At 37.2% G+C, this 26,157-nt stretch overlaps 1 protein-coding gene across 6 annotated transcripts in view; it reads right to left on the bottom strand.

Annotated features, from left to right (window-relative positions):
- The window catches only part of PTPRM (protein tyrosine phosphatase receptor type M), a 504,474-nt gene that overhangs the window by 33,662 nt on the left and 444,655 nt on the right, over positions 1–26,157 (bottom strand). For all 6 annotated transcript variants that reach the window (XM_067290684.1, XM_067290685.1, XM_067290688.1 and 3 more), the window contains 3 exons: positions 21,204–21,280; positions 18,326–18,362; positions 484–581 (listed from right to left, as the gene is read on the bottom strand). In XM_067290684.1, coding sequence (XP_067146785.1) covers positions 484–581; positions 18,326–18,362; positions 21,204–21,280 — 212 coding nt within the window. The remainder of the gene's footprint in view (positions 1–483; positions 582–18,325; positions 18,363–21,203; positions 21,281–26,157) is intronic.

Below are 26,157 nucleotides of genomic sequence, written 5' to 3'. Positions count from 1 at the left end.
AGGCCAGAAGGCTTACAGGAAGGAAAAAGCAAACAAAAAGGTTATTTAGACTAACATACCATGAGGAAGGTGCAATTTTATAGTTTAACCAATTTTTTTCAGAAATTTATTCCAGATTCACTCCAAAAAAGAAACTCCAAAAGATGATCATGTACACTGTCCTGTAACAATTCCCTGGTTTCCCTTAATAGAAATGCTATGACTAACATATATACAAAGATATGGCACTTTCCCTCTTTGGCTGTCTTTGGGGGCTGTGCTGTACAGAATGAAGCTTTATCAGTTACTTTTTGCATTGTGCTGATGTTATCAAAGCCAAACATTCAAGGCATGTTTAAAAATAATTGATAATGAACCTCTTAGCAGAGGCAGTCATAAATATTTTATGTGCTATACTCAGTATATATTGTTGATCTGCTATTTAATTTCCAAAAGCAAACACCTTGGAAGTCTTTAATCTCTATAAGTATAAAAATCACTTACCCTTCCCACTTCTACGAGATTAGTAACCATGATGATGCTGGCTGTGTTTTCATGCCATACCATCCTCCAAAAGTCATATATTGTCTCCTGCATTGGTCCTGAAACAATAAATCAAAGGAAAGGTTACTTTCTGAAAGCCTCAGGATTGGAAGCTTGTCTCTGGGGAACTTCAAGAAACAGTGTCTATACACATATATTCATACCACTATCAAGATATTTTTCATTTAGGGTCAATTTCTTTTCTTGTGATCCCACATATTTGCATTTAAGTATCTTCCCCCTGAAATAGTGCTCTGAAAGAAAGTTAGTTCTCCAACATTTAGGTATTTATCTCCCTAATACCCAGAAGTGAAATTATAAAAAATGGATAACATTACTCTTTCTCGTAACAATTGGATGATAACCCAGGGAAGGTGTATTTGGAATGAAATGAGCCTCAATGGATTACGTGGTCTTTCCTGGTTTCTGATATTTTTCTTAGTATATACTATCCATCAAATTACCCCAACTCCTAAATTGTTCTTCCTGAAGTGAAACAGAAGTTATAGTTTTTTGCTGCAGTCTATCATATTGCAAAATAGTGGGGAAAGTGGTAAAGTACCCTGGCATGACATGACAACAAAGTCCTCTGCACAACGTCCTGAGAAGAATGACCCTGAACAATCTGTGCACTTTTTAGCCAAAAATACATGGTTTCCTCTAGCATCGTGCTAAAACTGGGAACATGGGCCACAGTAGCACAGGAAATATAATGACAGAAGTGTAAAATGTTGCAAATAATCAAATCACTTTCATATATGCTGGGTCCTGACTATTTCTACCCTGCCTGTCTGTCATCACATACCTTGTGATGTTCAGTGTGCCGCCCCAATTTTCAACCACTGGTTTAAAATCACTGAGCCAAAAAGAATGAACAAATGTAAAATACTACTAATTACTATAAACTCGACATCCACAGTGAATCCATTACTGAAGTGCCACACTGCAGTAAGCAATTAGTTGCTTACCTAGAGGAATGCCATAAATCAATTAACTGGAGGACAAATGGATAAATGTATTGGCCTAAATTCTCATCTAGTGAAGAACCCAACACTCTTAAAGCATTACAAAACCTTATAGTAACAAACTAGGGCAGTGTCCAACTGATAAACAAGTTCTGGTACTTTGAGCTCTTGAAAATATAATTTTCAATATCATTTCAAATATAATGAGCTTTTGAAAATAAAATTTTCACTCTGAAAGTCAAGCTCTTTGTGAGTGACGTAATATCTGTGTTACAGGCAAGTCAAACCCAACTTGCTAGGCCAGTAATATCCCAATTATGATGTAACTTAGAACTCAAGTTTAAGAAAAAAGGCAGTCATGGTTTAAAATTTCTATCTGTGTTTTCAAAATCTACTTTGATTCTCAGCAATTTCAAGGCATAATATTATGTGCATAGATCATTTTAAGAAGTTGCCTATCCTCTCCCTTACTTTCTTTCTCTGCTTTTAAAAATGCTGCATACAGAGTTAGTTTCACTGATTTCCCTGAAGTCAGTAAACTTTTCTTTTACTTGTGTTGGTGACAGGAGAAAAAGACATTTAAAACAATATATAGCTATGACTGTAAGAACACAAGAAATGTCAAGAGGTCTCACAGAAGATTCCATGTGCGATTCCAAAGCTGGAGACCATTTTTTAAATGTAAAGCACAAAACAGCTGACATTTTTGAGAGATTTCATTCTGAAGTACGACAGATTTAAATCACTCCACCACCTGGAAACTTACAGTAAGTATTTTGCTTTTACATAAGTGTCCTGGATATGTTACACAGAATTTGTCCAGGTGCATTTCTGGATGTTACGGTAAGACAATTAATGGACATTATATTGAGTGTTTAGTTTACTTGTGTTTTTATTAACATAAGAATCAATATAGCTTTTCGAGCAATTAAAGTCACAACAAAGCATTAGAAAGGTCTTGGATCAACCTCTCCTACTGGTAAAAGGAAAGACTATTTTACTTGCTGTAGGATAATAGTATCTCTGTATAGCGCCTTCCTTCCTCTCCAATCTCAAATAGCCAGCAAAATTACCACTCCCATCACCTTTGAAATAATGTAACTAATGATAGGATTACAGAGAGACAATTTTCCAGAGTAATGCCCTGAAGGGAGCCTGCAAGTTCATGAGACATACCAACATTATTTAAGCTTGATTAAGAACAAAAAATAACAACATTGTTGCATCAAGAATCCTGATTTACAACTCAGTTTCATGGAGAAAATCTAAATGGCTCCACTGTATGCTGTCACCATAGGATTATGTGATGTTTCAAGACTGTTCATCTGAATATGATTTTGGTAAAGCTGCAGGAAACATGAGAAAAGATCCTCTGTCTACACAGCCCTGATTTCTTCTCCTTCCAGGAAAGCAGAACCCTTGAGAAACTGAAGTGGCAATGTAGCAAGTTTCTTTACGCATTTCAGACAGTTTTCTTTCCTACAGATTCACTTGAGATATGAGATGATTGGGCCCTATTTTGTAACATTCAGTTCTTTTTGACAGTTCCGGGATAACCTGCAACAAATTTTTCCTGAATTTATTTCCCCAGTCAGCATAATTTGTATTGTGGTTTCAAGATTCCTACGTTTCAGATCCTGAAATCACAAATCACAACAGAGGAGAGATTCTAAACACTGCTTCTTCCTTCCTAAAGATTTTCAATTTGTCTTTCTTTATAAAGAAAAAAAGATAATAAATGTTGACAAAAAGGAATCTTGAGAAAAAGTAATAGGCCAGAGAAGGAGTTGAGCTCCCAGAAGTCTTTCAAGCTTGATTCCAAATGTTCTTCTAGAAGAAATGTCCTATTCTAAAGTGTTGAGTATGCTCTTCTCAATCTTACTAGCCAAAAGGTAAGATAAGGATAATTAGAAGTGCTTGACAGTATTTTCTGTTCTCCTTGACTATTTTAAAGCATCTTCTTGTTTTTCCTATTCAGTTCTTACAGCTTGTCTCTAAACTTCTTTCACATTCAGGACATTGAAAGGTAAAAAACAACCCAAACCCCACCTTAAAGTCTCATAAAGTAATTCTTTTCTACCTCATTTTTCTTTTCTTCTTGACATTTTTCAAATTATTTTCTGACATATGAATAAATTATTACTCTGTCACTTGTCTCCAGCCAGAATTGAAAAGCATTAGAGGCTAGGTAGGGTTGGAGGATTTATTGTCATGAAGAGCTGAACAGTTTGATTCCAGAGACTCATGGTAGGGAGAGAAAGAGCCTATAATTGTTTTAGGAATCAAGTTAACAGATGTAAGCACAACAGGCAAAAAGGTTATTCTCAGCAGCTGCCCCCTTGCAGGAGGAAAAGGTCTGAAGAGAAGATACTGCACTGCTTACCAGTAAGCCTGTGGCATACCCCAGTAGTTACACAATATAGTAGTTGGTATCAAAGGTTTCTGCTGTGAAAAAAAATCAACAGCATATTGCAACCAGAAGGTGCAAAGCAGAGGAAAAGAAAAAAAACCCCTCAACCCCCCAAACCCCAAGCTAATTAAATGCATTATTGAAGAAACTCAAAAAAAAAGATCAGCTGAATATATCACAACCATTAGTTGTATTTACAAGAGGTTGTCAGCTGCTGCTCTGGAAATACAAACATATTAGGAAATGGAAAATTACACAGCTTTTAAAAATGGCTTAAAACTTTAAGAAGCTGTTTGTGTACACAGAGCTTTCTAGATCCTCCATTTCTGCTTGCTATTGTAAGATCCAGCTTTAACAACTGGTATATCTAACTGAGGTATGGAAATCATTTGAAAGTGATGAACTAACCTAGAATATAGGAAAAAGTGTACAGATCTAGGAAAGAAAGCAAACACACAATGAAACAAGTAAAACCTGAATCCTGAAATGTCCCTAGCATCTATTCAGACTGGGGATTGTAAATCTATGAGTAATTTTTCATCTTCTAGAAAAGAAAACAGCTTAAACAACGAACAAAGAGCTTCTAAAATCTTCTTCTGGAAGACAAAATATTTGGTCTACCTGAGATGAAATTAAATGATAGATACTAGAAACAGAAATGTGCAGAAAATGAATAGATACCTTGAAGCTCCAAAGGCTCCCCAAGGATAGTGCATGGACAGGAGTAGCATTGGCACATGTTGACAGAGGCAGTGGATTGAGAGGATGCAAGACTTAAATCTTCAGCAGCAGAATAAGTTCTATCTTGAAAATAATACAACAAACCTCCTTCCATCCAGTACTAGCTTCTAACCAGTATGAAGAGGTGGTTATAAAACAGTCCCCTCACCTACCGGCTACAGTAGTTTCCAGGAGCAATGAGAACTGTGTTCCCCTTTTACTGAAGAAAAACTTGCTACAAGCACTGCGACTGCCTAGAGCTTGGGCACTTGGGGACAACTAGCTAATACGCCTCCATAGAGGGTGCTGCATTTTAGCTCTTATTCTTTATCACATATGGTCCCTTAAAAATGAACTTGATATACTGTAAAATTTTTCTTATTAAGCGATATGGTTGCATGGCTAAGAAGGTGAAGAGCAAGCATTCCTTTTGCAAATGCACTGTCAAAAAGTGCCCATCATGTAGCAAAAATCATTCAAAATACGTGCGAAAGTGTAAAACCAAAGATAAATAAACCAAAAATAATTACCGGGAGAAGAGAGTACAAGCTATCAGATTTTTAAGTTCAAGAGTGCTCCTTTCCCTAATTAATCCTTTAGATGCAACAAACTAACTGTTAGCAGGATAACTTATGGAGAATTCCACAGCAGGAAACAAAATTACGGGGTTACTAACGTTCTGCCAGTCCAGTGATCTGATTATCCAGAAGTATGTGTTATTTGCTCTTTTTTGTAGAAAACTGCAATTAAACATTATTTTAAGCTATAAAATTCACTGACTGCAGGCAAGGCAAGATCTCTCTGAACTGAAATACATTTTTGCCCTACTCAGTGAGGCACCATGGCCAAAATTTTATCTACGGGAATTACAAGTGTATCGTTAAGTGATCAGGTTTTCGTGAGTGTTCAGTTCAGTGAGCCTCCCATTTATCTCAATGGAAGTTCTCAAGTAGTCAGCAGCTCTAAAAACCTCAACACTTATTTGTATGACTAAGTGTAGACTAAAGAGTGTAAAATTAGGTTTCACTTTTTCTTTTAAGTCAATTTAAAATAGACAGCATACTATAAAGAAAACTGATAGAACTTGCTTGTGCTGATTTAGCCAAAACAATCACATCAGCTACCACGATAAAGTGCTAGCTCACTATTTATTTTATAATGGTATAGCCACTGCTATACAGCAGTACAGCTGTACACAGCCTCATCTGCGTCCTCCCAAAACGAGCTAGTTTCTGAAGGGAAGATGTTTTGTTTCAATCTGATCAGTTGCTCATAATCCGATTTGTCAAGACCAGTCTTTACTATATCCCTGTTAAACATATCCGCTAGTATGTATTTAAATGTCATGTATCCTTCCGAGAATTCTGAAGGTTTTAGTGCCTACATGGGGGTAAGTTTAGAACAAAGCTCCCTTCTCAAAACTTTAAAAACTTGGGCAATGATCATGCAGTCTTTCTGCAATAATTCCTCTCAAAGTAGATTTGGATACTTTTCTACCATAAAATGTCCACTTAAATTGAGTTTAATTCTTTTTAAAGGCTTATACAAGAATATATTTTTATAGGGACAACATGTATGCTTATCTCCATACTGTGAATAATTTTAAAGTCTGAGATAATACCATGATTGAGATATCACTAAAGCACAAGGGCCCACCACTCATCAATAGTTATCTAAATGCATACAGATCAGTCTTTTATATCTTAAGGTGTCAACAAAACAATAATGAAATAGAATCGGGTCATACAATCTGGATGCTTCTAATGCTTTAATTAAAGTCCTCACAAGTCTGAGGACAAACTAAGACAGCAGAGAGGGTAACATACCCCAACGCAACACACCTATTCACTTTCGCTGAAGTCTCATATAGGCCTGTCACTGTAAGAATTATCATACCAAAAGGCAATAGTCATTATTACTGGCAGAGCTTGGTCATAAATGCTTCAGTGTTATTTATTAATTGCTGGTTTCTAGCTGCCATACTTCACTATTAACTGTTATTTGTTGCTACTGTACATCCCAGCCGCAAACATTTTGTGCACTAAAGAATCTAAATGAAATTAAACAAAACCCTATAATGAGCTGAAGAAACACATTCTTGCTTTTATGACTTTTATTTCATTTGATTTATACTGTTGATACAGACTGTGATGGTATATGAAATGCACATTCTAATTTTAGCCTTAAGCATATTAATAATTATGTAATCTTAACCAGGGCTGTACTGTAATTATACAGCTATGCTGACCTTCCTGATAAAGCTTTCCTGGAAGTCTCACTTGCCTTAGGAAAACACAAATAAACAAAGCTGCTGATGAGCTTTCCACAAAGTTGGTACACATTAAGTATGTTAAGCCAGCAGGCAGCCCAAGCAAGGAAGCCTGAGGCAATGGCTAGTCTTATGTCAGGTAAGGAAAAAAAAAAAAAACCCTCAGTTTTAAACCTTATTTTAACTGATTCCTCCAAGGAACTAGATTCAGAGATGGAGCAGAGAGGTGCCAGTTGTTTGCAGAGGCTGTAATTAACTCACACTGAGACAAGAAAGAACCCCATTTTGTAGATGACCATTCTACCAGAACATTATGATATAATTCATGAATAAAAAATAATACTAGTTTTAAACCAGGCTTAAGAACATACTAGCCACATTAAACACTTGCATAATCTATATCTGAGGCATAGTTAGCCCTCCAATTTTTTTTTTTGGCCCTTGCTAGGGTACTACCTTACAATGCAAAAATAGAAGACTATGCAGGAACACTATTCCACAGTAGGTCACCTCAGCTACACTCAAGTGGGTTAATCAGGACTGAGCTATGAATTTAAAATGGGTTTTTCGTGATTTCTAACCTTAGATGGATTGCCGATAAGAAACAGATCTGACTGAATCTTGTTAGCTTGACATTTCAGGAAAACACTGCTTATAAAGCAAGTTGAAATGCTTTACTGGGATAAATCCTGGCTGATGCAGCTACAGGAAGCATAAATGCTTTCTGCTATATCCTTCATTAAGGAAAAACACAGCCTCCTCTCAATATCAGCCAAGGACAGCAGAGTGAATAATAACTGGCTGATTTTCAAGCACAAACTAAATCTTACCTGCTCCAAGCTAGCCAGTCAGCAAGCACTGCTGACTGCACATCAGTATATGTGAAAATTGGCTTTCACAAAATGAAACTTTCAAAGTGCTTTCAAGTCGCATTAGCTTTCAATGAGCCTTAGACTACTAAGCGACTGAGGTGCATGCAGAAATTTTATCTATAGCTCCCACGAGACTGACCAATGCATTGGCTGGACTTCTACACCACCTCCTCCTGTATTTATGGAAGGAGTCAGCACTAGATCTTCCACAAGATGAAGAAAAGGAGGAGACTGTTCTCTATATCCTCCATCTCTTTCCAGACAGAAAGAGACAATAAAATCATCTGGCCTGTAATGTGGCCTTTACAATGTATGGTAGTGATGACCCACAGTGCTATTGTTTTATGAAATATATGCAAGTTTCACTGCTAGCTTATATTGAAAACCCTATTCTAAGCTCCCAAATAATTTCATATAAAGATGCTTAGAAAAATATATCCTTTGAATAAGGACAAAGCTGATTATTCTAGAGATCTTTTCTTTAAAATTGCTTAATTCACAAAACTAGATAATGAAGTTGAAAATAAATATTTTATAAGTATTTATATATAAATATACAAACATATTAATATAAATATACAGATATATATAAAATTGGGTAGAGTTGAATCATTTCCCTTGTTGGCATTTCCTCTGATCCCATTCTGTAGTGCTTCTGCAAATAGTCAAAGGTTTTATGGGAATGTGCTATTTATTCTCTGGAATATCATACAACATTTTCTTTTAGTTATTGATACAGAACAAACTAGGCTGGAATATCACTCGTCTCTATGCACTATTTTGTCTGCGTTATGGTACTATCTAGAAATCCCAGGCAGGGAGTGGAGCTCCACTGTAATAGGAGCTGTGTTACATACTAAATGCACATGAATATACAAAAAGTGCCCAGGACTCTCTGAGGCACAGTCTAACCATACCTGGAGAGACAACAGGAAGCAAGGTAGAGTTACAATGAACTGAACAGGCTTGGTACAATATGCGGCAGTCACGATATGCCAGTTCCCTAGCCATTTCTGAATAATGTTAACTGTCCCTGCTCCACATTTGTATTTCCACCATGTTCGGAAACAAGCCATAGCTGCACTTAAATATACTGTTAAATCCAAGACCAGACTTTATTTGTGCAGTCTTGGCAGGTGCTATTTAAGACATTTTTATAACACTACCGCTAATGCTACCAGCTAACTTTCCAACCAATAAAGTGTTACACACTTATTGATTGACATTTCTCCACGGCTAAATTTCCAATACTAGCTCAGTTTGTTCTGTATCAACAAAATAAAACGAAAATGTCATATGATTTTCCAAAGAATAAATAGCACATTCCCATAACACCTTTTAACTACTCGCAGAAGCACTGCACACTGGGAACAGAGGAAATGCCAGCAACAGAAATGGTCCAGCCTTTTCCAAGGTTAGTCCAAGATTAGGCAGAACTGAACGCAAAAGGCATAAAAGCTGTGTACATAGCACTACCGGCCACCTGTGTGTCATTAGGTCATTCAAGAAAGCTGCTTTTTCTGATATGAACTGAGAGAAAATTTAACTCCTTTTTAATGTAGTTCGTCTAGTACAATTGAAGAACTCTTCCTTTCAGGTAACACATGTCCTGTAGAGCAGGGATATTAAATGGTTTGTCCCTCTCGTTAATATTTTTCTCAATATGGACAAATCCAGCCCAAATTCTGCATGACAATAAATAGGAAAAGACCACATAGCACTCTTAGAGGTTATGTGGGATAACCCTGGTGAGGGTTATGTGGGATACTTCAGTCAGTCTGGGCTCTTGAATCTCTACATTGCGTAGCTCAAATAAGTGCTTTCCAGGAGCACTGCTAGGCAATGGCTTGCAGAGAATGTTTTTCAGCTTTTTCTTCTTATGAAACAGGAACACTTTGAATAACTAAAACTATAACAACAGGCCTCAGTCTTGTTCATGCCAGCAGAATGCGCTAGCTACAGAGCAACAGAGTTAGTCTAACTTGCCCGCGTGCTCTCTTTCTCTCTATGCCCTACAGACATTTAACTGTTTAACAAAGTCAAGCACCTCAGGAGAACAAAAGGGGGAGAACAGTAGGGGAGTCCTCTGGGAAGCTGAGATACAAGTCCAAACTGAATCAGATACAATAGAAACATAAGATTTTGCCTCTCCATCTGAGGTCAAAGCTCTGATCAGTGGACTTTGATCAGTTGACTTGGAACTCTGTCTTTGCCAAAGCAGTCCAACAGAAAGCTTCAGTTTTGCTGAAGAAAACATTGGTTTTCTGATAAGAAAGCTGTTTTAGTTTCTTATTTGTGTATTTTTCTCAATAAGGGTAATTTGTAACATAGAAAAATGAATACCTATTAATCACTCATACTAAATGGCCCATCTGAGCTTGGGAAGACAACCAGATATGGAATTTATGTTGTAGATAACATGCTGCCTGTAACATTTCCATCTTGAAAATTTCAGGTAATTGATTTGTTGGAGTAGGACCTTCATACTAACTTGTAATGCAGAATCAATTTTGACGATGGATGAGAATTTTAAGATCATTTTATCCCCTTCATAGAAGGTTCCTTGGGGAATGGGAAAAAGAACCTAATCAGTCTTTTCCATTTCTTCGTTCCATTTTTGTGTTGAGTCAATCATAAGCATCAGGATGTAATAAAATCATCACTATTCTTCTGTTCAAAAATATGAGTTCATTCTGGCTATTTGTATCTTTCCCCAAGGACCTTACTGTGAAGGAATGCTGCCCATACTTGTGAGTAAGATATTCAGAAGCTGTATTTTTTAAACTTGTACTGGAAATTTAAATGCATTAGGATGAACACTTTAGTCAGAAGAAAAAATAAGATAATTCAGTCTACATTAAAGCATAAGTAAAAATGCTAGCGAATCCAGATTTGTCATAATTCATTATCCTCACAGGTGCCTCATGAGTGAGATATATCACACACAATGTATTTTTCTATTTAAGTCTTGAGAACTTTGGTTATATTAATTTCTTCCTCTGTCAGCCTAGCATTTATTAATATATTTCAAAAGTTGAGAAATATTCAGAATCAAGCAAATTGATAAAGATACGTGTGAAGAACATTAACAAATATATGTGTATTGGATAATTTTCCCTCTAACTTCAGGATAAATACAGTAAAAATGAAATCTGCAGGACAACAAATACTTTCAGCACTGTTGTCTATTGCTGTTTTTGGGAGCACACTGGTTATTTCCACCTCTTCAAGTAGGAAAGGGCAACATTATCGTTTTTATTCTATTTTTGGTTATATTTTATGGGGGGATCACAGTATTTGATGTATACTGTAAACAAGGAAAGCCATTCTAACATGTGGACTGGATATGTGCTTTGTAGAAAAACAGTAAAATGAGCCTACTTGCAACAGAACAAGATTTAGTAGCAGCAGAGGGAATCTCCACAAAGTCCACACCTGAACATGCAACTGCATGGCAAAATACAGATGCATAAGGCAAGAAACTAATCCAACAAGCCTGTATCTTTTTTTCCAAGGCAGTGCTTCAAAATTATCCAGACTGTTATGTGCACTGGTGGCTATATCACTGTGGAGAGATTTCAATTGCCACAGAAGGATGTAGAATAGAGAAAAGATGACAGGTTTTAAAGATTTGGATATGGCGAAGAGACAAAAGTAAGCTGCCTTATTTGTTTCTGGACACATTTGTTTCTGAAATATACTCTGTCTGTAAATGTGCTGCATCCTTGTTTTGCAGGAATATCAGAAGACCAAAAGCCTTCTCACACCTGCTACCAAGCTTCCTCCAGGCTGCTGAAGACTGGCTGGAAACGAGACTTGACAGAAAAAAAGGTGCTTTGACTCTCTGATTACCCTGACAACCTCCATTTCTCTGCTCCTTCTTCTGCCTTAGCATTAGGCATCACTGTGATTGACAGGCATGTTAGCAGTACTCCATCAAGAGCGCCCATGTGCCTTCTCCATCAAGTCCAATTTACAGCTGACTCTTTATCAAGGATGGAAACCCTACAATAAAAAATCAGCTTTTCATAATTTGCTTCCCCCCAAAATACAGACATGTGATGTACATTTGCAAAGGTTGATGTTGCATAAATCTTCCTTGGACAAGTGCCTGGCCTCAGTAATTAGGAGTCTGAGCAACAAATATACCAAGAAATGGCATCTTGAGAATGTTCTTTTTTAAAAGTGTCTCTGGCTCACAAGGACAGCTTCCTCAACTCTTGAGTTTCCGGAAGATCCTAAGTTACTTCTTTGCAGCACATATTTCATAGTTGTGTTTTAAAAATTAGGACAAATATTTCACTCTTCACAAAATCATCTGTTTTATGCAATACAGCCTTGAGGCATTTCCTTTTGCCTAAATGATTCACTGTTTTGTCCACTAAGTGTAGTTTCTCATTTCTCTTGCTAGGTAATTCTGATAAGCAAAAGTCTGTCATAACTATTCTAGACTGACTTCACAACAGAGGAATCTAACCAATACCTTGTCTTTGAGACAGAGATCTATAAATGCTCTGAAGACCTGTGTGTCTGATTTCCTACCGCTCTTTCTCTGTGAGGGAGAGAATAGAAGGATTGCTTTTTCTTTCTCTGTGGCTTTGACAATGGACTACAGAAAAATCATCATTTTTCAAAATGTTTCATAAGCCTCATTAGGAAGCCAGTGAAAAAACAGCCTGCATGGGATGAGGAAATTTATATTAACAAATAAATATTAAACAATTATTCAGTATCATTTTCACAGCTTGTTCATAGTTTCAATACATTTACAAATGTTTATCAAAGGCAGGGATGGATTTTATGCAAAATGTAGCCCCCATGTGTGAAGAATATATGTGGCTCTGTCTAGTAGTGGATCCCTCAGCAACTTCCCAGTGATGCTCCTGTTCCAGTCCATCTACACACAAAGAGTTGGAGAAGTGACACACTGCACCATATCCTAATCCCCTTCCTATCCTATCTTATCTATGCTAGCTCTGCATTTACAGCCTTCTACATCGAATGTAGAGCAACAAGGGCATTTCATTCCCTATACGGGCAAAAATGCCACAGAGCTGATTAAGACAAAGACAGAAAAATAGGGAAATCATGAAAATGTTGAATGGGCAACTGTGCTCACAGAGTTATCACTAAAATTCCCAATGATAAGTAAAGGCAGAGTGAAATCCTGGTACTCTCAGGTACCGCAGTGTGGTAACTGTTTACAAGTGCTGACTTCTTGATAGTTTTTACTATGCACTGTGTGAATTTTTTCTCAACACTAGTAAAGCACCAACTTTTAAATATGTAGCCAGCATAGAACTGAATGTTTGTCCCTCTTGAATGTTGGGTCGATTTTTTTACGCTTTGGTAGGAATAATAATAATAAAAATATCTGGATTATTCTGAGACAGTTTCTGAAAGCTGTTTAAAAGTAGGGAATGCTATCATCAATGTTTGGTGGGAAATGGTAATGAAGAGAGCTTTGGTGAATTTGCCATGTGGCTTCACCATATAATCTGGGGATATCACTTCCAAATGTAAAGAGTATGTTATTCCTGTATGTATTTACATGTGAGAAAAAAAGTCATTTTTGCCATTCGTCATCACTGCTGCTGAATAGGTTAAAGACATGTTTCAGAAGGTCTTGCCTATCCAACATAGTGCTTAAGCACAGGTTTATCTCCTTCACTGGAGACAAATGGCTTCAATCACCTTTCTAATGTCTTGATGATTAGGAAGTAAAGAACAGTATCAAACACAGTTGAATTTCCAAGATTAACACAGGTGGATAGAATTCAATCTCCCCACATACACCAGGAAATCAGGCTGACTACCCTTTATCGTGCAAAAAGGACAACATGTATAAAGCTAAAAAATGTGCAAGACTGTCTTGCTCTGCTGTTTTTCAATTCTCTCTGCAATGATTTCAAATGTTAATTTCCATCTGGAGGCTAAAACCATGGCAGCAAAAGTTTCTCTGTAAAGATAAGTGTGGGACTTCCACACTGCTGTAGTTCTGACAACTTTCTGCTACATAAAAACAAAAAACATGCCAAGGAAGTTAAGAGTAGTATTATTCAAAGCAATACTTTCACTTCAGATGCCTGAAAAGAACTTTCAGTTGGAAAGAAAATGTATTTTTTTTTCTGAAAACCCTTATTAAAATGTTCACACAACATATACAGTAGTGTGTGGAAGAAAGACACGTATTTTGCAGAAAAGAGAAGACAATGAAAGGGGTTATTACAGTGGCAGGTTTAGGCTGCTGTAGTGAAGACTGTGTAAACACTTCCATTGTAAATATTTATTTCCAGAAGTTTATAACTCATAGGTAAAAACTCCTCCTGCCTGAAACTTGACTTGATGTCTCCATAAGCAGCAATACACAGTGTGAAAAAAGAAACAGTTTATCTGCTTTACAATTAGGTATATACAAAAGAAGGAGAAAGGCTACATGGGGCTTATTAAATCTAAAGCTGCTTTATTTTCAAGAGTAACCTTTTACAGTCATTAAGATATGCTTTGAAGTACTTGCATAAAACATCCTAGATCAGGTTCCTCTGTCTGCTGCAGCAAGCAGAGGGAATTGGTGAATCTGACCCATGAGGAGTGTTCAAAAGTCAGCGACGCACAAATGAATGTACTTCATATACAAAGACATGCAGTTTGCATGTCAGTATCTGCTGTTTAACACCTGATTGATCTGCTTGAAAACCAGCCCTGGTGGAAAAGGCAACAAGCCATGCTGTAGTGCTATATTAACATTCATTCGTCAGTCAAAATTTACACTTGCTGGTAGAGCGGTGGAAGAAGCATTACAAAACCTTTGATAGGGACTTGCTAGAAGAAGCTAAGTCATAGTTCAGTTACCTGTGCGAACTTCAAGGGACAGAGAACAAGTAAACACAAAGAAAGATTAATTTTTGCTGCTTAGTAATCAGTGTGAGACATGCAAGATAACAACTGTTGGCCAATACTAACAAAATCCAGCAGTGTGGGTGACACTAAGTGCCGTACAGATATTTAATGCAATGCTCTCACTAAAGCACCTGGGTAAAATTCATTGATTACCTAACTCCTGGAAACAAAGCTAGCTGCCAGTAAATTGAACAGCTCATACAAGAGCTTGATAGTCTGCTGTAGAAGAATTTTAAAGAATTATATCCATGGGAACAGGGGATATATGAAACAAAGTAGCGAGTTTTAAATTGCACCAGCTTGTTGGTTTTCTGTGACCCAATGTGCTGGCTTGTGCCAAGGGAGTCTTTTTTATCAGGGTGCCTCAGGTGCGTATCCCATCTGTTGATACCAATTACGTAGATCACCAAGTCTTTATTAGCACTAAGTTCAATCTACCAGTCACATTATGCTTATCACATAAAGGAAAAATGCTGTTAATATTTTCTAATTCAAATTGCACACTTTTAATGTATTATTCTTAAAATGGAAACAAAACCTTTTTTTTAATTATTATTATTTGAAAAAGTCTCCATTTGCTAAGTCTTTTAAAAAATATATCTCCCCCTTATTTAAATGAGTAGCAGGATGCTATGAATGCCAAGGTGGAAGATGTCGGTCTACATGTCAAAATCTGGTTAGTATGCAACCTAGGTAACACTTTAATAAACAGGTAATTATGCAACTCCCAGATCTGTTAAAAGCAGATTGGTAGTCTATTACAAACTGATTAAATTTGCCACTTTTTCACTTCAAACAATTATATTTGCTCATTACCACTTGATATGTTGAATACAGCTTAAGAACACAGAACAATTTAATATCAATCATACGAACTCCTTGGAGATTTAAAACTGACTCATGTAATGATATTTCCCTTCAAAGAACAATAGGCATGTGCACTTGCAAAATTTGGGGCGGAGGAGAAGAGGGAGAACAGGAAAAGTTATTTAAAGACTGATGCGATGTAGACATTAAGGGACTTAAACATGCAGCTTAAACTGCTGTGCTGCACTGATGTGTTTATACACCTCTATATGGAAACGTGTTCTAAAACAGAGTAAGAACATCTCTGGCTATAGGTGCAAGCCTTGATTCCTGACAGGCTTACATGAGAGGAAGATACACAGAAACACAGACTGTTTGGCATGCAAAACAAATGCCTTTCCTTTCATAGTTAATACAGAGCCTTAAATGAGTTTTAGAGATTATTTGCAGTTACCTTATCATTTTTTGTGAAAGACAGAGACCGTATCGTACTGGGAGGGTTATTACTGTGCAAAGGCTTTGTCAGGAGGCTGGGGTACTGGAGAACACCATGCACTAGTCCTTACACAGCTGCATCTATCAGGACATTTCAGACAACTTTAAAACACAGATGAGTAATTTTAACCCTATTCTACAGGTGGGAAAGCCTAGAGAGAAGGAAGGGAAAGAAACTCATGATTTTTAATCAGGCCATGGACAGAGCCAGAGAGAGGACCTCTCGAGAAACCTCTCGAGATCAATGCTTTGCTTTTCCTCCAAAATGGAGCTACAAAACCACTTCCCAACTGGCCTTAGAAATAAGATGTTAAAGATGTTATTCATTAACAAACTCACAGCCGGATTAATTTTGAATTTGCAGCAAGCTGTCTGCCCATTTTTTAATGGATTTTATTTTCTTCAGAGAGTCCATTTCAGGCTCACTGCACTGCGGGAGCAGTTAGGCCATGTGCTCTCAGCTGCACCTGCACAGAAGAAATGGATGAGACCTGCCCCAAGCAATGGCAGCTGGAACAGTCACACATCCTTTACATCTTGGAAGATTTGTTTCTACTCCCCTTATTCTCCTCCTTGACTAGGTATTTCGTGACATCGTATCAGAGAAAAAGTGTGGCAAAGAAACTGCTGGGCCTGCTGGTGATTCTGGTACTTTGACTTTCAGTTCTCTATTGCATCCAATACTTGGCTTTAAAAGCCCAAGGCATAAAATCCTCATGCTTGGTATTTGCTATTAAAGTACTGAAGGGTGATAAAGTTGTATGTAAAGTTGCTTCAGATAGCAATCTCTCGTGTATCCCAGGGAGCTGCCAGAAAGATCTTCTGGTTAATATCTTGAAGAAAACAACTGTATTACAAACTGTAAATAAAATGCCAAATGTATCTGTGTGTCTTTCCATTTTAGGATTCAGCTACAAGTGAAAAACAATAGCATCATCAGCTAAAGGTTAAATGGAACAATCCATCTCTTCTCAGAAGAGGAGGGTGTAAAAGCCCAAAGTGAATCAAGCAAATACTCTGCTCTCATCCCAGTTTTCCCCTCTGTTTCATCTGTAAAAAGACTGGACTGTGGGCTGTGGTGGGTGGGTAGCAGAAGTGGAAGATGAAGCATGTTTAGATGGCTCAGATTCGAAGATCTCAAATTCTAATTCCGGTCTAAAATTTTAAGATTTACAGTGGTGAGGCAGTTTTAGAAATAAGCTCTGTGTCCTGCCCCACTGTTATCTGACACGAAGTAGCACCTCATTTGGGTGCTAACTGACTAATGAGAGCTGAAATACAGAAAGGTAGAGATACACAGAGTCCCACTGGCAAAAGTGGGAGCTGGAGGCTGCTGACACTGGGTGACTTAGGGGGAAATTTAAATCACGGTCAGAGCTCTTATTTGACAGGGCCAACTTTTTCTCTGTCTTTATAAAATATCATTAAAAAGTATATATGCCCTCTAAATCCAATAAATACGTATTATTTTCAGTATATTATTCTCAATACCCCAGCTCATGCTCTTAAAAGACTGGGCACGTGTTGAAATAATGGACCTGGGCAACTTCTTCAGATCCCCCGGCAAATCTAGGAAGCTCTGTTATAGAATGCCTATTACAGAGAAGAATCCCTCCCAGCAGCAGAGGGGCAATCCGATTTTCACACCTATGCTATCCAAACATAGGCAAGACACTGCCAAATTGTTCAATATTATGATTAACCAGCCGCAGAAGACTTATCTTTCTCATCTGTTCCAGCTCTGAACTTGACCAAAAAATAAATAAGAACTGTGTCAAAACAGGCAAATTATGTCTTTGAAGACAAGTACAAACTGCAAATTTGTGTATTGACAAAAGGAACAGGTTCTTGCAAGCTCTAAAAGATGGCCTGTAAAAATCTCTCTCTAGATCCCTTTGAGGAATCCTCCTGCAAGTATAATGTGACTTTGGGTTCTCCACTAAAACGTGCCAACTAAAATGTTTTGTAGTCTAAGGACTTGAAGCCTAATTATCATTGATCAATAAGAGAACACACATTTTCATGTCACCATTGTCCCTCTGAAAAGTTTACTGAGTATTTCTACCATGATGTCTTTTTTCATGAGTAAGGTATGGAATAACTTCTGTCAAAAAAGGGTGTATTTTGCTTTTCCACCCAAAAAGCTATTTGAACACAAGGGTAAAGGACAGCTTACAAGACATACCTGAAAATTAGGTAATAGCAATTCAACTTGCTTGCTTTTATTTGATTGAATTTACTCTGTCGTGGATACTGACTGTGGCAAAAATGCTTATTAGAGAGCATAAACTGTAATCCAAGTAACTACATGGTGTACAAAGCCTCTTAGGTACACACAGCCAAAAAGAAAGGGTAACAAACTTACCTTGTGTAGCAATGTAGTGATTCGGTCTATGATAACCCTGAAATAAATGGGAAAAAATTATAAGCAATGTGCACCTTGGCTGCGTTGCTATGACTGAAATTTCATTTAGAGTAGACTCCAGGAAAAATCACAACAATAAAGGCAACATATTAGATGCAAAAGTTGTTCTTTATAGTGGGGGAAGGGCGAGGGAAAAGGGGAACAAGGAGCAAATGCATTTTCTGCAAGATACTTAAGTTGCAGCCTTGTACATTAGGGGACAGAGGTAAGACGTTCTTTAAGTCCCTTTCTGGCTCTGCCGGAAATGAACAGCATGAAATCCTCTCTAGCACTTGCAGCTAATAGCATTGGATGCTCATGGAGGCTGAGATATACCACCAAGCTATTGCTACTGAGTGTGAAGCCAAGTCCTTTTTTAACAGCTAAAGAATGCTAGATTTGCATTTGGCTGGGGGAAGTGTGGGAGGACGTCCACTCTACCCTCTGTGATTTGTTTACGAATTATTTCTGAACAGTAAAAGGGAGGGTAATTCTATGATTAAATGACTTGGCATGAATACTCTTGTTCACCTATAAATAGGAAGAACATAAAGCAATTCTATTTTTCTCTGAAGGGAAGAGCAACTTAATCACAAGCTAGCTGTGCAATAAAGACTAATACTCTATGGATTCTTTGCAACATTGAATAGGAAGCCAATAGGGAACAATACCATTTATACAGTATTTGACTTTCTGATGCGATGGGAGTGTCACCAAAGGTTTAGATTACCAGATGCACCAGTATGCTGATAAATCCAGTTACCAGTATTAATTTTTCAATAATGGTTAGGTTGCAGTGCCAGTCATCAAAAACAAGAGTTTAAAGAGTTTAAAGGCAATTTCTTTATAAGGGAGCAAGAGGGAGTGTAGAGATGCAGGGCAGGAAAGACTGGAAACAATTGAAGACACCTTGAATATTACAGAAAATGTAACATGAATTACAGAATTGATTTCTTAATGTGCCACTGAAGCAAAATTTGGAAGTCTATGAACTGAGAAGTGTTTAGATAGCTGTAGAGCTGCATTTTTCCTCCTATAAGTTATCAAATATCCCTAGCTGCTGGGATTAAATGATTCAGCTTCACAGCACAATGAGACACAGGGGAAAAATATAGCATAACCCTTGCCCTTTCCCTCTTTTATCCAAGAAAATTTCATTGTGTTTGTGATGGTGCCATTCCCATATTAACATGTTTATTCTGACAACAAGGAAACTGTACTAATCACCCCATGCAAGAGAAATATCACAGCTGCTTCTGTAGTAGAAAAATAAGCATTTCCAAAGGAAACCTGGCTAGCAAGATTCTAAACAAAAAATGATGTGTTTTATGGGCAAGATATCTTTTGAAGATATCTTTTGAAGATATCTGCAGCTCTCCATGCTTTACACTGAAGCCATCTTCTGAGGCTTAAGGATGAGGGTGAGATTTTTTTCTCACCCATTGTTTCTTTTGGGGCCAAATTCTCTCCATGTTTTTGTATTTCCATAATGAAAAAAGATTGCTATGAAGCTATCTTACAAGCATTTTAAATGAGACCATATGCTCCAAATCTTCCTTCCTCATTTATTGTAACATTTTAGAGTCAGATCCAAATCAGATCTCAGTGATATACTAATAGCCTAAAATGAGAACGTTCAGTTCAAACAATCCTGTATGTTGGGGAAGTTTGAAAGTGAATTCAAATCTAACCCTTCAACATGAACTCTCTCTCTCCTTTTACGATAGAAATTACTCCCTTCAGAGTGTAGTGAGATTCCTAAGTAAACATATTTCCACTTTTGCCTTTACCTCTTGGTAAACATGCTATTTTTTCAGACAGTAAGGGACTGAAAAGAAATCTAAGCTTAACTAAATGGTTGTTGAACACACTAATAAACATCAATAGAAGAAGATATTTTCAGAATATTATTGCACCTGAAATAAGCCTACCTTTCTTGTACAGCTCTAGTTCCTCCAAATTTTGAGAAAAACTTCTATTACCTTCTTTTCTCATACTGGTGATTAAATTTGAACCAAGAACTGTGACATTCTATTTCGAAGATGTCACTACTGAACAAGAAATCTTTAGCAGACCTGTTTGTTATGAAGCAACAGTTGTTTTACTTAGACTAACAGCTAGTGCTCCATGAAAATAATAAAATTATTAACTTTGTTATCCCTTTTCTGGCTTTAGATAGTATTGACTTTCTAATGATTTTCAATTCTGCTTTTGAGTTCATTCTTTCAACCAAAAACACGCCGTCTTTTAAAGAATTTATTTTAATGTAAAACATTAAGTTAACATGATGCAGAATGAACAAAGAAGCCATCTTCAATAATTAAACACCCTACATATTTAATGAAATGTCTCGCTTGCATTAGAAGTATTGGTTAACAGCTGCAGAATATACTTTGAAGGCGACTTAAAAGCACAGAGATGACAAGAGATTGCAAATCTCTGCATTAGGCATTACAGAATTTTGTCACATTAATATGCAAACAGCTTTCTTTTAAATGTGGAATGATGCCAAGTTGTTGACAGAAAGTGAAAATAACATTTTGCTAGTCCATATAAGCACCAGCAGGCAAAGTAGCCATACAGTGATACTGGCAAGGTTTCAGTTGAGTGGCGGTTTGAGGAAATGATTCCTTTCATTTGCTTACTGACAAAAACTTTGAGGCTTTTTTTTTCTGTTAGTGTACACCTAGCCTCCTACGACAGCACTTTCCAACAATGTTTAACAGCTGATTCTAGCTGTGATATCTATTACAAATTAGGAATAACATGTGAGAATAATAAGAGCTGCCTCTCTGATCGAACACAATGTTAACTTTGTTGACTACATCAGTATACGCACATCAATATAATTTCCATTGATGTAATCGGAGTTTGTTTCTCCTTCAATGGTCTGCAGTCTCACTCGAGAATGATCGTCTGAAATGGCAACAATGGAAAGAAAAAAAGTAATTAAAGACACATTCAGTAACAAATCCTTCATCAAAATATTACTTTAGAGCCAAACTAAAATCTCAGGACTTTCAAGTTCATCATTATATTGTTGTCCAGGAAAGCACTGTATCTACATTTAATCTTCATTTAAGTCATTCATAGGGCTTCCCAAATTCCCTCTGATTTTCAGTTTGAATGCCTTAAGTATATCTAACATGCAGTTATGTCTTTTTTTCCTCAACAGCCCCCTTTTGTCAATAAAATAAATAACACTAGGTTGTCAAAGATTAAGTCTTTTGTAAATGTTTCTGCCTGTCCTCAAAATAAGCTGGAGTGGCTCTACAAGACATACTACCACCGCACAGTTTCTGAAGGAAATTCATTATGTTTTCAATATGAGAGAAAGCAAAATAAAATAAGGACAAAAAACAAACAGTCAAATAGTGGGCTTGTCACTGAATTTTGCTCTACTGTGGTTGTCTATATGTAGCCAGGAATTCTACCTATTAGCAAGCACTTCCAACTCTACTTTCCAAATTCCAGTCCAAAACACCAGGGCATGAGTTAGGTTGTTGTCAGCTGCCTTGCTTTCTTGAGGATGCCACAGCAGTGATTAAGGGGTGCTAGAGGCCACAGCCCTCTCATAAAAGCTCTGTGGATGCTGGCAGGGCTTCTTCTCCCATGAGAATTTGGAACGTGCTTCTCTGGGTTCAGAAGTGACCAAACATGATGGCTTTTCCAGAATGCTGCAGCAGTTCTTGATGAAACAGTGCTTTAAGGAAATTTGAGAGTATGATCTCAAGGATGGAGGCATGGTCGATAGTCACTTTACTGATGCTTTATTTACAAGCTACCCTTGTTAATTAGATACCTGTGTATTATTATTATTGAATGCTGCCTGCTTGCTGAGTTAATCTTACTTGCAGCTGACTAAGAGGCCTTAGTGCCTGACATCATTTTGTTGTAAATGTAAATAAGCATTAGAGCATCTGAAACTTGCCATCCACATTCTCAATGGACAATTTTTTTCAACTTAACCCCCTAAAATTTAACAGATGAGGAAATAACATGAAGTGGTTTAAAGGTACGATCTCGTCATAAGCAGCATAATATTTGCCCACATTGTGGGGAGGAAGGAGAGGGCAGCATGTCCCACCTCACTGTCATTTATCAAGTGGTTCTTAAAATAACATTGTTTTAGAATGGTGAGTCAAGAGCTCTTTGAATGGATGAGTAGGAAAGGAAGAGGCAAACTGTTGATTTCATCCTCTTTTATGCTTCAAAACTCAGGGACGATAAATCTCAGAGGCTCATTTCCTTCCCTTGGGAGTAAGAAAGGGCACAGTAGTAAAACAAAAACAGTAAATCAGAATGAATTAGAATTCCAGCTCTGGGTTCCCCACAGCTAATATTTTGCTAGTTTCTTGTGATTATTGCATCTAACCATCTTTGAAAAGGAGTTTCTTCAAAGATGTTGGAAAATTCAAATCAGTTACGTTGATCAAGTCAGCCTTTTCAGCCTATTTATTCACTTTCCCAAGACTGTTTATAGAGACGTGATCTTCTGTTACATAAACCATGCTCATCTGACACTATCAAGCTATGTTTATCCAAGTGCTGTGCAATTCTCTGTTTAATTAAGCTGTTTATCAGTTTATTCAGAACAGAGTTTAGGCTTACAGGCCCTTAATTCTTAAAATCCATCTTACGTAAGAAACATACTACATCAGGAACTTTCATCTTCAGAGACAGTTGCTGCTTTTAGGCTTTTGTGACCTGATCCAACTTCTGCTGAAGTCAACAGGCTCCAGAAGTCAAGCTGGCTTGGACTCATGGTATATCTTCACCTGCATTTCCATGATTTCATGCATCATTTCCTTAAAAGCATCCTCAACAGAACAAGTCATGCTAGTGAAGATCTTTACTGTTACCTTTCTTGAGTTACTTAGGGCAAGATTCAGTTGTCTAAACACAAGCACTGGGTGCCACTTTACATACCCCAGGTTATACTGTTTAGCCTTCAGCTGCCACTGCAGAAGCATAGTCTTATGTGGGTATTGTGTTATATTTGTTGGTCCTGCACAGGTATTCTGGGACATCTGAATCCTGGCTTTGATGACTTGAACATCAATGAGTTCCACATTTGGGCCATCAAAGCTTAAATTTCCTTAACATGTCCCTAATGCACCTTAAAAATATAACTTCCTGTTATTTACTTTAGACTGATTCATACAACTGAATAATACTACCTTTTCTTTATTATTTCTGTTATTTTATTATTTCCTTTACTTGCTTCATTCTTTCCTTGCGATTTTTTTGCTTCAGATTGGGCAAAACTAAATATGTAAGTTCATGCCTGTATCTTCATATCACCTCTTTGCCCTTTTCTCTTCTCACGTGAATCTTTACTAGTGCTGCATTTGCATCTAAGTTTCAGAGAATTCTGGAGGTAATGGACTGTTCAATGCCCATTAATTTGCAGTGGAGCTGGAGAAACTCCCTTTGTCGATTGCTTTGAAAATGCCAGTTAACTCCTTGCTGCATGGCAACATTCCTTAATTTGAAAAAATTCTTTAGTCAATCAGAAAAATGTTACTGTGCGTACGCCTGTGCTTACATCAGGTGGGTTCTACCCTAAGAGATACACATCCAACACAGTGATTTTTAAAGAGCCTCTAGGTTAATTGTCCAGGTTTTTAGGGTGTTTTTTTTTCTTCATACCTTAGCTTGCTCTTAACAACTTTTCTTGTAGCTTTTAAATACACTCTTTTCAAGCTCATTGTTATTTTGATACCCTTCTATTAGGATATCAGATTTAATTTTGCACCGATCACTTACACCTTCAAAATGAGTTATGTTAGAATCTATTTGTCTTTGTAGATAATAATAGATAGTGAATATAAACATTTCCTTCTCGCTTCCCTCATGTTACATACAACATGCATATATCAGTCTGCAGACTGTGATCTCTAATGTGTGCTTTGAGTAGCCGGTTGATCAGCATACCTAACTGATAACATTTTCTTGGGAGCTGCCTTGCTGAATTCTTTGCAAATTGGCATTTTACAAAAACCTCAGCTAAAATCTTTAGCTGCTTGCAAAAGCTGTGAGCTATATTCTTATTTAGTCAGTGCTGAGTTAGGCAACAATACATAAACAACCCTTCCCACCCCCAACTTACCTCAAGGTCTCTCCTGAGGAAAAAGCAATAGATTTTACCAAAACCTGCGCATAACCCTACACGATTAGGACAGACACATAATTTTCTTAAGCAAAAAAGGTTCATTCAGCAGATTCACATCGTTTCTAGATCTTAAGGAGCAAACAGAAAATAGGGCATTTGTGTCCAATACAGAAGGAATACATCTTGTGTGGGTGACTGGACTGTGGCCATGATTGAGCTTATTGATACAGTGCCTCACAAGTTGTAGCCACCTTCATACAGTGGGTAGGGCATGCTTGTAGCCAATTAAATGCACATCACTTGGGTAATGTAAAGTATGTTGCTATTTTGACAAGCTCCTGCAACGCTGGCAGCCTGGTGCTATTGTTTTAGTTCCCTCAGAGAGCAATAACGACTACAAGCAATAATGTAACAATAGTGTCTAGGGGGAAGTTTAAATAAAGAGGATAAATGGTCAGAAAAAAAATTACATTAGACTCCCACAGAAAAAAAATACGTTTCACTATAATCGTGTGCCCATAATTGGAGGTATCTAAACCATCTGCAGTATTTTTGATTCTTTAAACATAGCATAAAATGGAATTTACTAAAATAATTTCCAGCTAAAGTCAATACTTTAACAACCACCTGGGGCAAATTTTCAAAAGTGGACCTCTAAAACTGTACTCTCAAACTCTTGAGCCAAGCAACCATTTATCAGCAGAAAAACAGTCAAAGTAAATAGGCAGTTAACTACTCCATTTGCACACATCTATTTAACAGACGACAAACTGTAGGCTGTTTTAGCCTCTCTTTTAAGATACTGCCCTTTACTCTAATGAGTTTTAATTTTAACTTGTATTCTCTGTTTTCACAGCTACATAAATAGGGAATTATTGATAACAACTCCATCCAACTCTTTCTTTTTGCTAAATACCGATGACATTAAAAGTAAATTGAGATCCAAATGATCAGAGTAACATTTGCCCTCTCAGTGAGCCTGCAGTATTACTTGTAATTGCCATTGATTTGTGTATCTGATATCTTTTACTTGCTTTCCCTTTGCTACTCGTCACTTCATTACCTCAGACATATAGCACTATTAGTCTTCTGTTTACTCCAACCAAAGGGAGTCAAAGTGACAGGTTGCGTATAACATGACATTAAAGAAGGGACTGACAAAGCTAAACCTTGACTAAAACAGCAGATCTATTGTCACAGGCTTAGACAGGAAATAAAATTTCACGAAGGAAAAATAAACATAAAAGTCTTTGGTATTCTTATTTATGCCTTCAGTATTTTTACTTACATAATAATGATAGTAACCTAATATATTGCTATATTCTCACAAAACAAGAAGTTTGTTAGACATTAAAGATTGCTTGGCAGGAAACAACCATAACCATGTGTAGCTAATTTATCTTCTTTTACATATGCTCCAGCCCATCATGATATTCACATTTCCCTAGCAAACTTCATTTCCTTTTCCAGTAAGTATCACAGTATGCCGCCCACATACACAGCAATGCAATCATGTCCAGCTTCAATCCATTCAAAATGACATGGCAGATATCATCTGCTAGGCCTCTTGCCTAACTTGCCTCTGTGTCCACAAGCATTTCTTGCTGGTTCTCATTCTCTTTCTACATCAAATAAGAGATCTGTTTTCTCTTCCTAGACGGTCTCATCCCACCAGGGC

The sequence above is a fragment of the Apteryx mantelli genome, chromosome 2 (assembly GCF_036417845.1).
Source record: "Apteryx mantelli isolate bAptMan1 chromosome 2, bAptMan1.hap1, whole genome shotgun sequence".
NCBI lineage: Eukaryota > Metazoa > Chordata > Aves > Apterygiformes > Apterygidae > Apteryx > Apteryx mantelli.
This window is presented reverse-complemented; position numbering and strand designations above follow the sequence as displayed.